The sequence below is a fragment of the Bacillus rossius genome, chromosome 7 (genome assembly GCF_032445375.1).
Source record: "Bacillus rossius redtenbacheri isolate Brsri chromosome 7, Brsri_v3, whole genome shotgun sequence".
Classification (NCBI taxonomy): Eukaryota; Metazoa; Arthropoda; class Insecta; order Phasmatodea; family Bacillidae; genus Bacillus; species Bacillus rossius.
The window spans coordinates 25334800-25348353 of NC_086335.1; the positions used below are offsets into that span (position 1 = coordinate 25334800).

The following is a 13554-nucleotide window of genomic DNA, read 5'->3' on the forward strand; positions in this document are numbered from 1 at the left end:
GTGTGGTTCTGCGTTGCGTGTTTCTAAGTTACGTGTTTCTAACTTATGACAGATCTATGTTGTGTGTTTCTAAGTTGTGATAGTTCTAAGTTATGACTTTCTATGTTATGTCGTTTCTAAGTTGTGTGGTTCTGCGTTGCATGTTTATAAGTTACGTGTTTCTAAGTTATGATAGTTCTAAGTTGTGTGTTTCTAAGTTGTGGTAGTTCTAAGTTATGACTTTCTATGTTATGTCGTTATTAAGTTGTGCGGTTCTGCGTTACGTATTTCTAAGTTACGTGTTTCTAAGTTATGACAGTTCTAAATTGTGTGTTTCTAAGTTTTGATAGTTCTAAGTTATGACTTTCTACGTTATGACGTTTCTAAGTTGTGTGGTTCTGCGTTGCATGTTTCTAAGTTACGTGTTTCTAAGTTATGACTTTCTACTTTATGCCGTTTCTAAGTTGTGTGGTTCTGCGTTGCGTGTTTCTAAGTTACGTGTTTCTAAGTTATTACAGATCTAAGCTGTGTGTTTCTAAGTTGTGATAGTTCTAAGTTATGAGTTTCTACGTTATGGCGTTTCTAAGTTGTGTGGTACTGCGTTGTGTGTTTCTAAGTTATGATCTTTCTAAGTTGTGTGTTTCTAAGTTACGTGGATTTTTCCAAGTTTTCTAAGTTATGACAGTTCTAAGTTGTGACTTTCTAAGTTATGTGGTGTTCCCGATACGACATTCTGGTCCATCCGAGTCAAGGCACGATATCACACGACGTCTTGTTCATTCCATTGTAATGTCATTGCTCCTAGTTAAGGCGCCAAGTATCCATCAATCAACATGCTTAAAAACGTTTCGTGTTTTTGAACACGATTTTAAAATAAATACACAATTAAAACCATATTTAAATGTTTTCAAAATGATTTTTTTTAAACTAAAAAAAAAACATATTGAATGTTTTTATTATGAACTCAAAGGCAAATTTATACGTAGTTCCTAAAATGCACTGTGGAACTACCTGCAGACATTTCAAATCTGTTTCGGTTGGAGACTCGTATCCATGCAAGCCCACAGGCAGATGTGCAGCAACCGATTGCGATGACGCCTGGATACAAATCCAAACCCAAGACTGAACTCGGTGCATTACAGGTAAATGATAATGCATTTCTCTTGGCAAAATATTCATTTCATGGAAAATTGAAAGACTACTATTATCTAAATACACTTAGTGAATCGAAAGGCACTTGTAATTTTTTTGATGACATCAAGCAGAGCATTATCTATCAGCTTACTGATAAAGTAGCAACGTACGTACCTTTAAAATATAACTTTCTGGCTTTGGTAAATTATATCCGTTCGAGGACCACAAAAAAAAGTGCGCTTTCAAGACATCGGCTGCTACAATTTACACTTCTGACCATGTAAAGAAGTCAGTTAAACACAGTATCGAGAAATTCTGTCAGGAAGAGGAATACTATGTCAGTAAATGATCTGGCTTATCTCTGCCTTCAGTAAACTGATTGGAGCTGAGAAACATTTCAAGACAATGCAGAACAAAATGTTTATTAGATTGCTATCTTTCACATTTTTTCCTTAAGTAGAGTAGGACAATATGTTAATAATATTTTATTTTTAATTTTGTTGTTTTATTTTTCAAACACTTTTATAGTATTTTTAATTAAATGATCTTTTTTCATTAGCCATAGATCGAACCGAGATGATAGAATAAGCCAGTAATTTTATTTTTTGATATATTTTTTTTAAATTTTGGAATTTCTTTCCGAATTCCTAGTTAAAACATTACAGATTTAAATGATGGCGGCTAAATGCCGAGATGGCGGCTGCCACAGTAATAAATTAATACTGCACTTTAACAGGTAAAAAATTAAACTAATATGATGGCAGCTTCCTCTTGCAGCCGAAAACAATATGATGGTAGCGGTCTCCAAAATAAGCAAACAAGATGGTCGCCATGACGTCATACTGACTGTCGTTATATCTACTTTGGCATTAGAGGTGGAAGGTCATTCTGCCCGTGGCTTCCGTGGAGGAAGGATCTGTCTTCATTTATAATCGATGCACCTCACCGGGTCAGAACCGAGGAATCCATGATGTAAGTGCTTTTATAATTAAAAGTATATTAAGTATATATTTTGTTATGAATTTTGAAAATATTTCCCGAATTTTTAATTTAAAATATACGGAATTTTAATATCGCAGACGATTTTCAAAATGGGGGAAATCTTTTTGTTTGAATTTTATTAATTAAAAATTATTTATTAAAAAATTTTTCCGTTAACATCGGATTTTTAATATGGCAGCCGTAATGATATGTGCCACGATAGCGGTCGAGCTCAAGGTCAAGGTTAAAGCTCACGATTGCCCTAGGGGAATTTAAGCCTCAATGGGAACATTTAAAGTCTCTGGCATTTTTGGGAAATAAAATGGCAAAATTTCCCTCATAATTGGAATTTTTCCCTCAAATAGGATTTTTTTTTAGGAATTTTAAGTATTTTTTTGAGGAAATTCGACAAGCAAAATGGATCGTCGCGATGTCAGGCTCCACGACCTGGAACCTGTGCTTGTGTACTGCAGGGAACTGGAACGGGCGAGGCGACTCACTCCTGTCGGGCGGATCCTCGCTGACTTTGGCCCAAACGCAGCTCGTCTCGTTGAGCAGCTGCGCGCCGGAGATGCTGTGCTCGCTCTCCTCGTCGAAGTCGGCGATCACGAAGACGTACTGCAGGCCGGTGCTGTTGGCTGCGCAGGACTGCAGGTTGAACACAGCCACCGCCACCTGCAGGCACGCCCGGCATTCAGCACACCCACCTCTATGTAGGGATAGGAAAAATTCGCGGGTTCATTGACCGCCAGGATGAACTCCACAGTTCTACGTACACTCGGTCAAATGCCACCCACTCATTGGCTGCTGTCTTGTGAGACGTCCCAACGTAGCAGCCTGTGAATTCGATAAAGCTTTGGTCGGGCGTTTATCATTGGCCCAGAGACATCCAGGTGAGTTGTGAGCCAATAGCAGAGGCAGCACTGAGGTATAACTATTTGTTTTTTAGCCTATCGCGAAATGAATTCGCGAATTTTTCCGGTCTCTACCTCTATGTCAAGAGAATAACTTATCTGTAGGGGCAGGCAATTTTCGCGAATAAATCTGAACGCCTATTAGATTGCAACAAGGTATACCCGCACCCGAGGTTTCTTCCTTGTGATTGGCGGTCGTCTGCGAGAGAAGTCGTTTTTTTTTTGACCGAGCCACTCAGGATGCGTTTGCTTCCGCACTGAATGACTGTGATTGGTATTGCAACAATCGACACGCGCCTGAAAGAAATTCACCCAATCACGAAACACAGGCGATGCTACAGTGTTTTAACTTGTAACTAATCTCGGAATCTTTTCGCGAAATCTACATGGCCCTACGAGTACACGTCGTTTAGCCTAAAGTCATTTAGCCTAAAATGTTCTTTAGGCAAAATGACTTTAGGCAAAACGACTTTAGGCGAAATGACTTTAGGCAAAATGACTTTTAGGCAAAACGACTTTAGGCAAAACGACTTTAGGCAAACAAACTGTAGGCCAAATGACTTTAGGCAAAACGACTTTAGGCAAAAAGAATTTTAGGCATTACGATTTTTGGCAAAACGACTTTAAGGGAACTTAAGCAGGCGATTATAATTTTAGGCAAAACGACTTTAGGCACAACGACTTTAGGCAAAACGACTTTAGGCAAAACGACTTTTAGGCGAAATTACTTTAGGCAAAATTATTGTAGGGCAAGCTAAACAGATGCCTAAAATTTTAGGCAAAACGACTTTAGGCAAAATTACTGTAAGGTTTGATCACTGCCTGAGAATGTGGAGTGGTGCTATGCGAGTTTAGGCAAAACGACTTTAGGCAAAACGACTTTAGGCAAAACGACTTTAGGCAAAACGACATTCGGATACGTAAATTCAATCTCTAAAATATTCAGAATAATACTTCGTTCACATTTGGCGCATAGATGACGTGACGAGTAGTATATATTGTAACAACATGTTTAGCACAAGTAAAGGATCATTTAGTTCAGTTTAACCATAACAGGTAGCGCTACAAGTCATATTTAAAACAATGAGTATGCTGGTTTAATTTTCGGTCACAAGGCTGCGTATAAGTACAAAGGAAAGCAATTTTATGAATATGCGTAAAATGTAAATTGATTATATTATAATATTTATAAGTAATAATTGTTTATAATACTAGTTCAGTTTAATATATTAGATTCGCAGAACTAAATTTATTTTAAGACATGTGAGCTTTGTTTGAAGGTATACATATTATTTTAATTTTCATATACATCCATGATTTTGCTAAAGCATATAATGCATATTTATTTAATAGAATGTGCTAGTATAAACTGCTATCGCAACAGAGATTTGGCAATCCATGGAAATTGCAGACAGCATCGTACAAAATAGCACGACTATATAACCAAACAAACACCATTTTTATTAATAATAAAATTGTATAGTATAATGTTATCCTGGATATGAATTAATTGAGTAGAAATTAACGGAAGTTAATTTTAAACCCTGTTATAAACATAAATTCATTAATTTTCATAATTGAGTACTTCTTGCACTAAAACGTTTATGTAAACATCTGTATACACGCACTAAAACCTTGGACTACATTGTTCTTGTTTTAGAAAATTTCACTGTTATAAACCCGAACGGCAAGAAATTTGTGGTTAATGTGTTTTCCTAACTTAGTTAAATAAATTTTGCACTTGAAGAATAAAAAAAAGAATTTTTATATATATAAGTATATATTTGCAAGCCGGCTGGCCTCATTATTTTACTTTGCGATACCAAATGGTATTTATCGTGATGTAAAATAACCCCGAAGTATCTTACAATCTAAAAGCTGATCGTTTTACTAATTACATTTATTCTGTTAGGATTAATAAATCTAATGTGAAATGAACCATAATAGGATTGTTACTACGATCATACTGCATGTCATAATTTAAATATGTTACGAGACTGAGATAAGTGAATTATATGTGTGTTCTGTTAAGGTATATAGTATGTTTGTGGTGTAGTCAACTTATTTATGTATACCGTAATTTTTTTCTGAAACAGTTTGAGCTTACTTTATATTCAATTCTATACGCACATACCAGCAGTGTCTATCTAGCCAATGGTTGCTGTCGGTCACGAAAATTTAATTTTTTCTCTGGCCCAATCAGAAATCGGTAAATTTTGCACCGAACTTTCGTGATTCGCTTTTAGACTTTTTACACGGTCAAAATCGTAATTCCATCAATCATGAATAATTAATGTATTTTTTCGCGAAATATAACAGCCTTTGTTAATTTCATTTTACTATAGTGCTTAGAAATACATATTCTGAAAAAAATAATTTTTTAAATGATATTATACACTGGATTTTTTATGGTATGTGTTTTGTTTTTTGATAAATTTTTATATTCCTAATTTTACATGCCTAGTTGAAAATGTCATTATTTTCTATTCGTACGTAGCCTACTAGAAACTTTTTCCTAAAAATCTGGTAGGCTTAATACGCATTGAAAAATACATGTTTTATAAGTTCATTAAACTATAGGATTCTTCATGGTTCTATCTTGCCTTATATAAAATACTACCGATGATTAAAATTACTTGTATATTGAATGTATATTACATATTTTACAATTGATATACCTGAGGCCAGCTATATAGCTCATTTATGTGAATATGAGTAATTAACTAATAATTACAGCCTATAACTAGGTACGCTAAATATCATATACTAGCTGCAATACCCGGCGTTGCCCGGGCTGAACACAGGGTGATGGGGACCTTTTTCGAAATTAGATGTAGTTAGTAATTGTATTCTTAATTTGAATGTCAAATGTGAAAATTAATTTACATCACTTTCAGATCCCGACAGACGTTGTTCCGCCAGTTTATAGTTATTTACCTGGTCTGTATGTAATTTAGACTTTATAAAGCAATATAGAAAAAAGCTGAAAAATAAAAGATTACTAATATTGAAAAGATTCCATTATCTAGCTAATGCTCGGCCTGCATTGCAATGCTGCATTCAGTTTTGTTTTGTAATATGTTTGAAGTAGTTCCACATATACAAATCATCTATCCATCTCTCTATATATATTTATCTCGATATACATCTATATACATCTATGTATCTCTCTATCTCTATTTATCTCTTTATATCTACATATCTACTTCCCACTATCTCTATATCTTCTATACATAAGTCTCTATATAGCTATATACATCTATAGGTATATCTCTTTATCTAACTCATTTCCTTCGATATACATCGCTTTATCTCAACTTATCTCTCCGTCTCTATCTCACTCTATATATATATCACTCTATCTCTGTCTCTCTTTTATATTTAAATAAATTGTGTCATGCGTGCGCACTTATACAACAAAAACAGACGAAGTGCCGCTATATAAAATGAAATAAACACATTTTTTGACACGATTCGTGCTCCAACTATTGAAAAATAGTTATACCGTCTCAGTAACCTTCATGGGCATGCGCATAACAAATCACCAAAATTTCATCGCAATCGGTTGAATGTTATAGGAACGTATACGGCACAAACAAACGAAAATTAAAGACATGACAAACGCATCAAACAATGGTGAGTTTAAAATTTAAGGCAACTTTATCTATTTACGAAGTTAAGAACAAAACTGTTATTAGCGCCTTTATTTTGCTAGCCACTGCGAGCTCCACTAATCGGATTGGTCTCAACAAGGAGAAAAATATTAATATGCCAGACCTTACTATGTGTATGATCGTGTGTCAGACATGGAGAAATGACACTCACTCACTATTTATATGTCTATGACCTATGATTTTTTCTGTTATAAAATGAAATTATCACTTTTCACTCCCTTAGGGATGGAATTTCATATTAATCTGGGGTCTATGAGTTAATCCAGGTTATAAGCTAGCTGTAGGCCAAATTTAATTCAAATCCATTCAGTCGTTTTTACGTGAAAGAGTAACAAACATCCATGCATCCATACTTACTAACTTTCGCGTTTATAATATTAGTAGGATTAATTTTAGGGCAATCTTTACTCTCAACGCATGTACAATCATGTTGAGTTTGCAAATGTAGTGGCGTATCTCAGTTCTTTCGCACGCTGTGTAGACATATGAACAAATGCCAAATACCGCAACAGACAATTAGATAAAATCACATTTTGAGTGATTGTGTAAAAACGGAAATGCAGTTGAGCAAGAACAGCTTAAAACTTGCAGAGCATTCATTGAACATAGTAAGGTAAAGTCTAGCCGACCTGTAATTGAACTTGCAAAATTTTCCAGTCTCCTCCCATTACATAACTGGTGCATCTGTAAGCACAAATTTTCCAAGTCTATATATTGCTACAGTGAATAGCATGAATGTCATCACCATAGTACAGAGAGGAATGGACGAGGTAGGAAATGGGATTACGGTTCTTGGTAATTGATATTGCCGAAGAGCAACTGTGGTTATAGTGGAGGCAGACGAGCAAAATTCCACATACGTTATCAAGAACAAAATTTGGTGCTATATTTAAGCTCATTTAATTTATTTACACTTTTTATGATTTTACTGATCTTTTTTATCTACCCAGGCGCTTAGGACAGCCGCTGGCCTAAAAGGAGTGTCGAAAAAGCGGTGGAAAAAAAGTAGGGGGCAGAAGTACACGGGCATATGTTATGCTACCTCTACACTTGGCAGGCTAACTCGAATTCCAACACGAATGCGAACAAAGACGAATTTTTTCAGATGCCAATGAACCATGCATCCACACTTGACCTGCAAACGCGATTCCCAATGCCGAAGTGAACTAGATGAATCAGTCACGAACGAACTGAAAGTGTCTGCTATAAAGAGTATTGATGTAGTTATGGTACACTGCGGGCAGCTATAGTTTACTCTGTGTTGTTTACCAAGAATATATATACACCAACATAACTTCGATGCTTGTTCTTGGGTTACTGCTAGCAGACCAAGTGTAGATGCACACATTACGGGCGTTGGCCCAACTTCCTTTGACTTGTTAAAAAAAACGACACCGAGGCGAGCGCCCACGAACTAACACGAACACAAGCCATCACATGCCAACCACCCCTCCACACTTGGCATTCACGAACGTTCGCGAACGTTCGGGCTAAGTGTAGAGGGGGCATTATTCTTATGAGACAACGGAAACAACTTGAACCCTTGTATCCTATAAAAATCAAACGGAAGAAATTAATTTTGCGCAATGGTCTAGGCGAATAATTTATTATTTTAAACCAAAAGAATATCGCGGAAAATAGCCGCTGCTCTGAAATTTCAGTCAGATAAATGCAGTATTGGAATTTTCGCCTATTTTTAATAAGGCCCTGCTAAAATTGCCATATCTCTTGGTCTCTTTGTCTCATCCTCTCACGAAAATATGCTGCCACAACAGTATGTCTCGAGTTGTCCAATTGTAAACATTTCAAATACCAACACAAGAGTGCAGTAGTTTTGAGCGACATTTTAATATTTCCTTCTTCATTTGTCTGATGTGTTGTGGCTATTTGCAAAAGTTGGAGGCCACAAATCACTTTTAAAAAAAATTATAATACTAGTAGATCTTTTAGAGGCCACAAAATCACTTTAAAAATATTGATGATGTGAATATTGCCAAGCTTATTATGTTTGAAAGGTAGCTCGGTAAACTGACATTTCAATAGCAAAGTAATTACGTGACCTATTTCCAATTTCGGTACATAATGGTCAAATCACAAAATTCACTTTGTTTTTTTTTGTTTGTATACTACTATTTTTCCCGCGCGGTTTGTGATCCTCTGTAGACATTTTACGTTTTTTTTTAATTTTAAATAATTTATGTTTGTTTACATTTTTTGCATGTTTTCAAACTTATTTTTCTTGCATGGGAAAACTCAATGAGGGACAAAATTATAAAAGATTGCCAACTGCTTGATCACGAAGGGACAAGAAATATGACGTCACAGGGTTTTGTGGACCAATAGGTGAGTTGTGTCCAACGGACTTGGCATTGGACAAGTCAATTGTAGCAGGGCCTTTACGGTACCCAGATACATTAACCCGCACTGTGACATCGAGTCATTCTGAAAACCACGAGTCTGTTTAATAAATATATTTTGTTTTTAAAACACGAACCACTAGGACAAACCACGAGGACGAAATTCAGGTGACGATTCCTCTTTAAAAAGTAGGTAAACATAAAATTCACAACTATTAGCCCACGTTAATGCCAAATATATTCAATTAAATCTTGAAAATGGAATTGAAGCACAAGTTTATTGCTAGTAACGTCGACATTGGAAGATATATCTCAAAGTTTCCGGATAATGCATCATGGAACGAGGAAATACAAAACACGAAAACTTCGGGGGTTTTATAAATCAACTTTAATAAAACCGAGGGGATTAGTAATCTACCGCTTACGGTTAACCAAAAGGTCGCCTTTTTTTATACATGGCACAATCTGCAATAACCTAATACAATATGTGAGCAAAGCGAAAAATTTCTCGAAAACTGTGGCGTGTGAGTTAACATCCAGATAAGTGTCCTATTTGGCTATTTTAATTTGGCACCGAGTCACGAAACTCTAAATTAGCGACCTTTACAAATCAGATAGCTGTCCTTTACTGGCGTTTTCATTTTATTGTACTGATGTAAATATCCGTATAGGGAACGTATTCCGGTTAGGCATATTTCAGAAATTTTAAAGGCATTAGTTTCTCCATTACTGAAATCCGGATAGGTAGCTATCTCGATTGACTAACTTGTGTGGTCCAATGGGAAAAATCCGGATACCTGTCCAAAGTAAGTGTTTGGCTCCAAAATATGGTTATTAGAAACATTTTTAGTAATACGTATTTGTTTATTCAGCGTTTAGGTTGCAGTATATATAATATCGCAGGAACCATTACACAAATTTTAACCTACTTAAATTCTTGGGCCCTATACGCCATACTCTAATCAAATTTAGTTTTCAAATAATTATATAATAAAGAAAAGATAACTTTATGAGAAAAAGAAGATAATGCACTTTATTTTCTTTCAAAATTGAGTTATTTTAAATTATGTGGCTAATATCAAATCTCCTGAAATGTTTGACACATTTTAACAACCAGTCCACTGTGCTATAACGAAATTGTTATTTACGTAAATGTATTATTTCACTAGCTTCTAAGATACTTAAACATATAATATAAAACTTTTACTTCATATCATGAGAACTCCACAGCCTACTTGTGAAAAATTTGGTAGCCAAGTAATGCAACAAAATACAACACTATAAGATTTCATAATTTGAGGCAATTATATTAAACTTTTCGGCCAACTATAATGTTTCGTTTATTTATCTACGTTAAACCACTTTTAATAGTGACCCAAATGTATTATTTTCGTCTTATTTAGTAATCATTTATCTCAAAAATTAAGACTATGCCATAATCTATAAATAGAGACCCGGAAATTTGGTGGATTCCTCTGGACTCAGGGTAAAATTCAAAGTCATAGGTGTGCGCAACCCACGTTTGTTTTCCAATTGGTTGATTTATTAGCGAGGACAATTTTGTCCTTGTCAATTGGCCCTGCCTGATTCGCTTACTTCACTCCTGGCTGGGCACAGTTGGCTCACGGTCGTAGAGGGGCGTGTCCAAGTAACTGCGGTCCAATCGTGAACAATGAGCGAGAGTGTGAAGGTTTACATGATAACTTGCGACTAAACAAATGCACGAAATTTCCGTATCACTATCTATAAATATAAGCGAAATACCACTGACTCATCACGAGATCTCCTAAACTATACGTCCGATTGACTTGAAATTTGGCACGTTTATTCCTTTCCGGATCAGGATCGTAACGTCCGTTTATGTAAGTAGTATGTATTGGTTCCTCCGGGGATAGGATGCAGGTAGTGGATTGTGATTGTCGGTCCGCCATCTTGGATTGTGACGTCACGGCGGCCATCTTAGATGAGTGTAACGGGACACAGCGTAACGGGACAAGTAGGACGTTGACCTTTGACCCTCAAAACTAGTCAAAATTGGGCAAAATTTGCCCAAAATTCCTTAAAATCGCAATAAAATTCCATTTCTGTGGAAAAAAAATCCGCCGAAAAATCTCAAAAATTTTGCTGAATTGAAAATTCCCGTTTTAGAGGGAAAAATTTTCCGTTTCGAGGGAAAATTTCCCGATTTATTCCTTAAAAATACCAGCAGCTAGAAAATCCATATGTGGGCTTAAGCATCCATGTCTGCAGCCTACGATAAGCCTTTGACGTCATCATGGATTATGACGTCTCCGTTGCAATTTTCGTTACGACCGCCATCTTTAAAATCTTTATTTATTATCCGATTTTAATGAAAAAAAATTAAAATTTATAAAAAAATTCATGTAATGAAATTTTAATAAAAAATATTAAAAAAACATAAATTTAAGACACGGAGTTCGGAGTCCTCGGTTCGAAACCGGTGAGTGCAAAAAAAAATAAAAAATCGCGACCGATCCTTCCCCCGTGGTGGGTGCTGGCAGACTGACCCCCGCCACTTATGTCAAAGTATATATCGTCACCTAGTATGACGACATGTCCGCCATCTTGAAAATCATTAATTTTTATGTTAGAATATCGGTAAAAAAATTAAAAATCATCAAAAAAATTAATCTATCAAATTAAATAATAAAAATCTTTAAAATCACCGTTGCACTTTTCGTTACGGCCACCATCTTGAAAATCCACCATTTTAATACTAGAAGTTCTGGAAAAAATCCAAAATTCATAAAAAAAATCACTCAGTAAAGTAATGATTGATTCGAAACTTGGTCCGATCCCTGGGTGACACAAAACAACTTTAATTTAAAAAAATACCACTAAAGTGGCAGGTTTAGAAAATAAAAACACCGCAAGTTCTTTTAAAAAACTTTTATTACATAAATTCTACACAACTACAAGTACAAAAAAATACACAGACAAATTACCAAAGTTTCGTGGATCTCTCGATTCAAACAGTCTTCTTATTATACGGACTAAGTCCTTTACATGACTTGAAATGTCTATTCAGTTTATCAGGTCGACATATTGGTACACCACAATTTTCACACAAAGACGAATTATCGACTTCATTAAAAGGACAGTGATATATTTCGTGTCGTTGTGCACTTTGAATATTTTATAATGTTTTGTTACAAAATATACAGCTTGATTCCGATGAATGTACAGCCAGTCTATCACAATTCCTGAGGTGCCGTTTTAATCTTCCATAGAGTATAAACTTGCTTAAACATCTGTTGCACTGATATTTAATGCGTTCAGAGTTATTACTACAATTGTGTATTACATAATCCCGTAATTTCCAGTTTTTATTTTCTCGAAGTACATACAGTTGGGCGATGGAACACCGTTGGATGCTCCTTCCTTTATCAATGTCATTGGAACTGTTAACAACCATTGTAACACTGCTGACATGTTAACTTCTGAAGCCTTTGAGGTCTGCTCTGCGGAAGATGTTGCACGCATTAAAATCTCCTGCTGTGCTGAGAGAGCAGGTGTAGCTGTAGACGTCGTTGTGATCGTGCTCTGCACTGATGATGGTAGACCTTCGATCCAGGTTGGTGTAGATAATGGTAATGATGCCATCGAGTTCTCAAGAATAGCTAGATACTGGTCTATTATACAAGTCTAACTATCCGATCCGTTCATCACCGCAGCCAGAGACAGACTGAAGTCCATATCACCAGGGTCTCGCTTATATATTCTCATTAGCTTGTTCAATACATGAGTCAAAACAATTACCATGTGCATTATACTTGCAATTAAATAACTCGAAGCATTTTATATAATGACGATGTAAGCTGTCGAGACGTGAAATTAGTTTACCGCACTTATTGCACTGAAATTGTATTCTTTTAACATTATTAGAACAATTGCTTCTTTCATGTCTGCGAGCATTTGAGGTGATAGTAAATGATGCGTCACAGTATTTGCACTGATTTCATTAGTTGATTGCTGATGATGCAACTTCGGATGATGGTGGTATCACATCTGTTGAAATCTCCTCCAATGTTGACGTCGTCGTTGCCAACGGGATCTGCACCTTCTCCGTCGTAGCTGTCGTCAAGGTTCCCGTAGACGATAATACAACCTCCCAGTCCGACGTTAAAGTCGGTAAAGATGCCATCGAGTTCGCAAGAACAGGTAATTACGAGATTTATGCACCAGATTAAACAAACTAGGTGATCCTTACACTGCCGACGTCAGTAACAAACTGAGCGTCCTGCTGTCTAGGACTCGCTTATATACATGCACCGTATGGAATAATACGCTAGTCAAATCAAGAACCATTTACAGTAATACTAGATTCAAAATAACATTAAAAATAGAAGGACCATCAACGAAAAGGCAGCACATTTGGAAGCACCGACAACGAAAAGGCAGAACATTTGGAAGCACCGAAAACAAAAAGGCAGCACATTGGGAAGCACCGACAACGAAAAGGCAGCGAATTTGGAAGCACCGACAACGAAAAGG

General features: G+C 36.0%; 1 protein-coding gene across 7 annotated transcripts in view; it reads right to left on the bottom strand.

Moving 5' to 3' along the window:
* LOC134533759 (mucin-5AC-like) overlaps positions 1 to 13554 on the bottom strand; it is a 144920-nt gene that overhangs the window by 51153 nt on the left and 80213 nt on the right. For all 7 annotated transcript variants that reach the window (XM_063371391.1, XM_063371394.1, XM_063371393.1 and 4 more), the window contains one exon: positions 2595 to 2769. In XM_063371391.1, coding sequence (XP_063227461.1) covers positions 2595 to 2769 — 175 coding nt within the window. The remainder of the gene's footprint in view (positions 1 to 2594; positions 2770 to 13554) is intronic.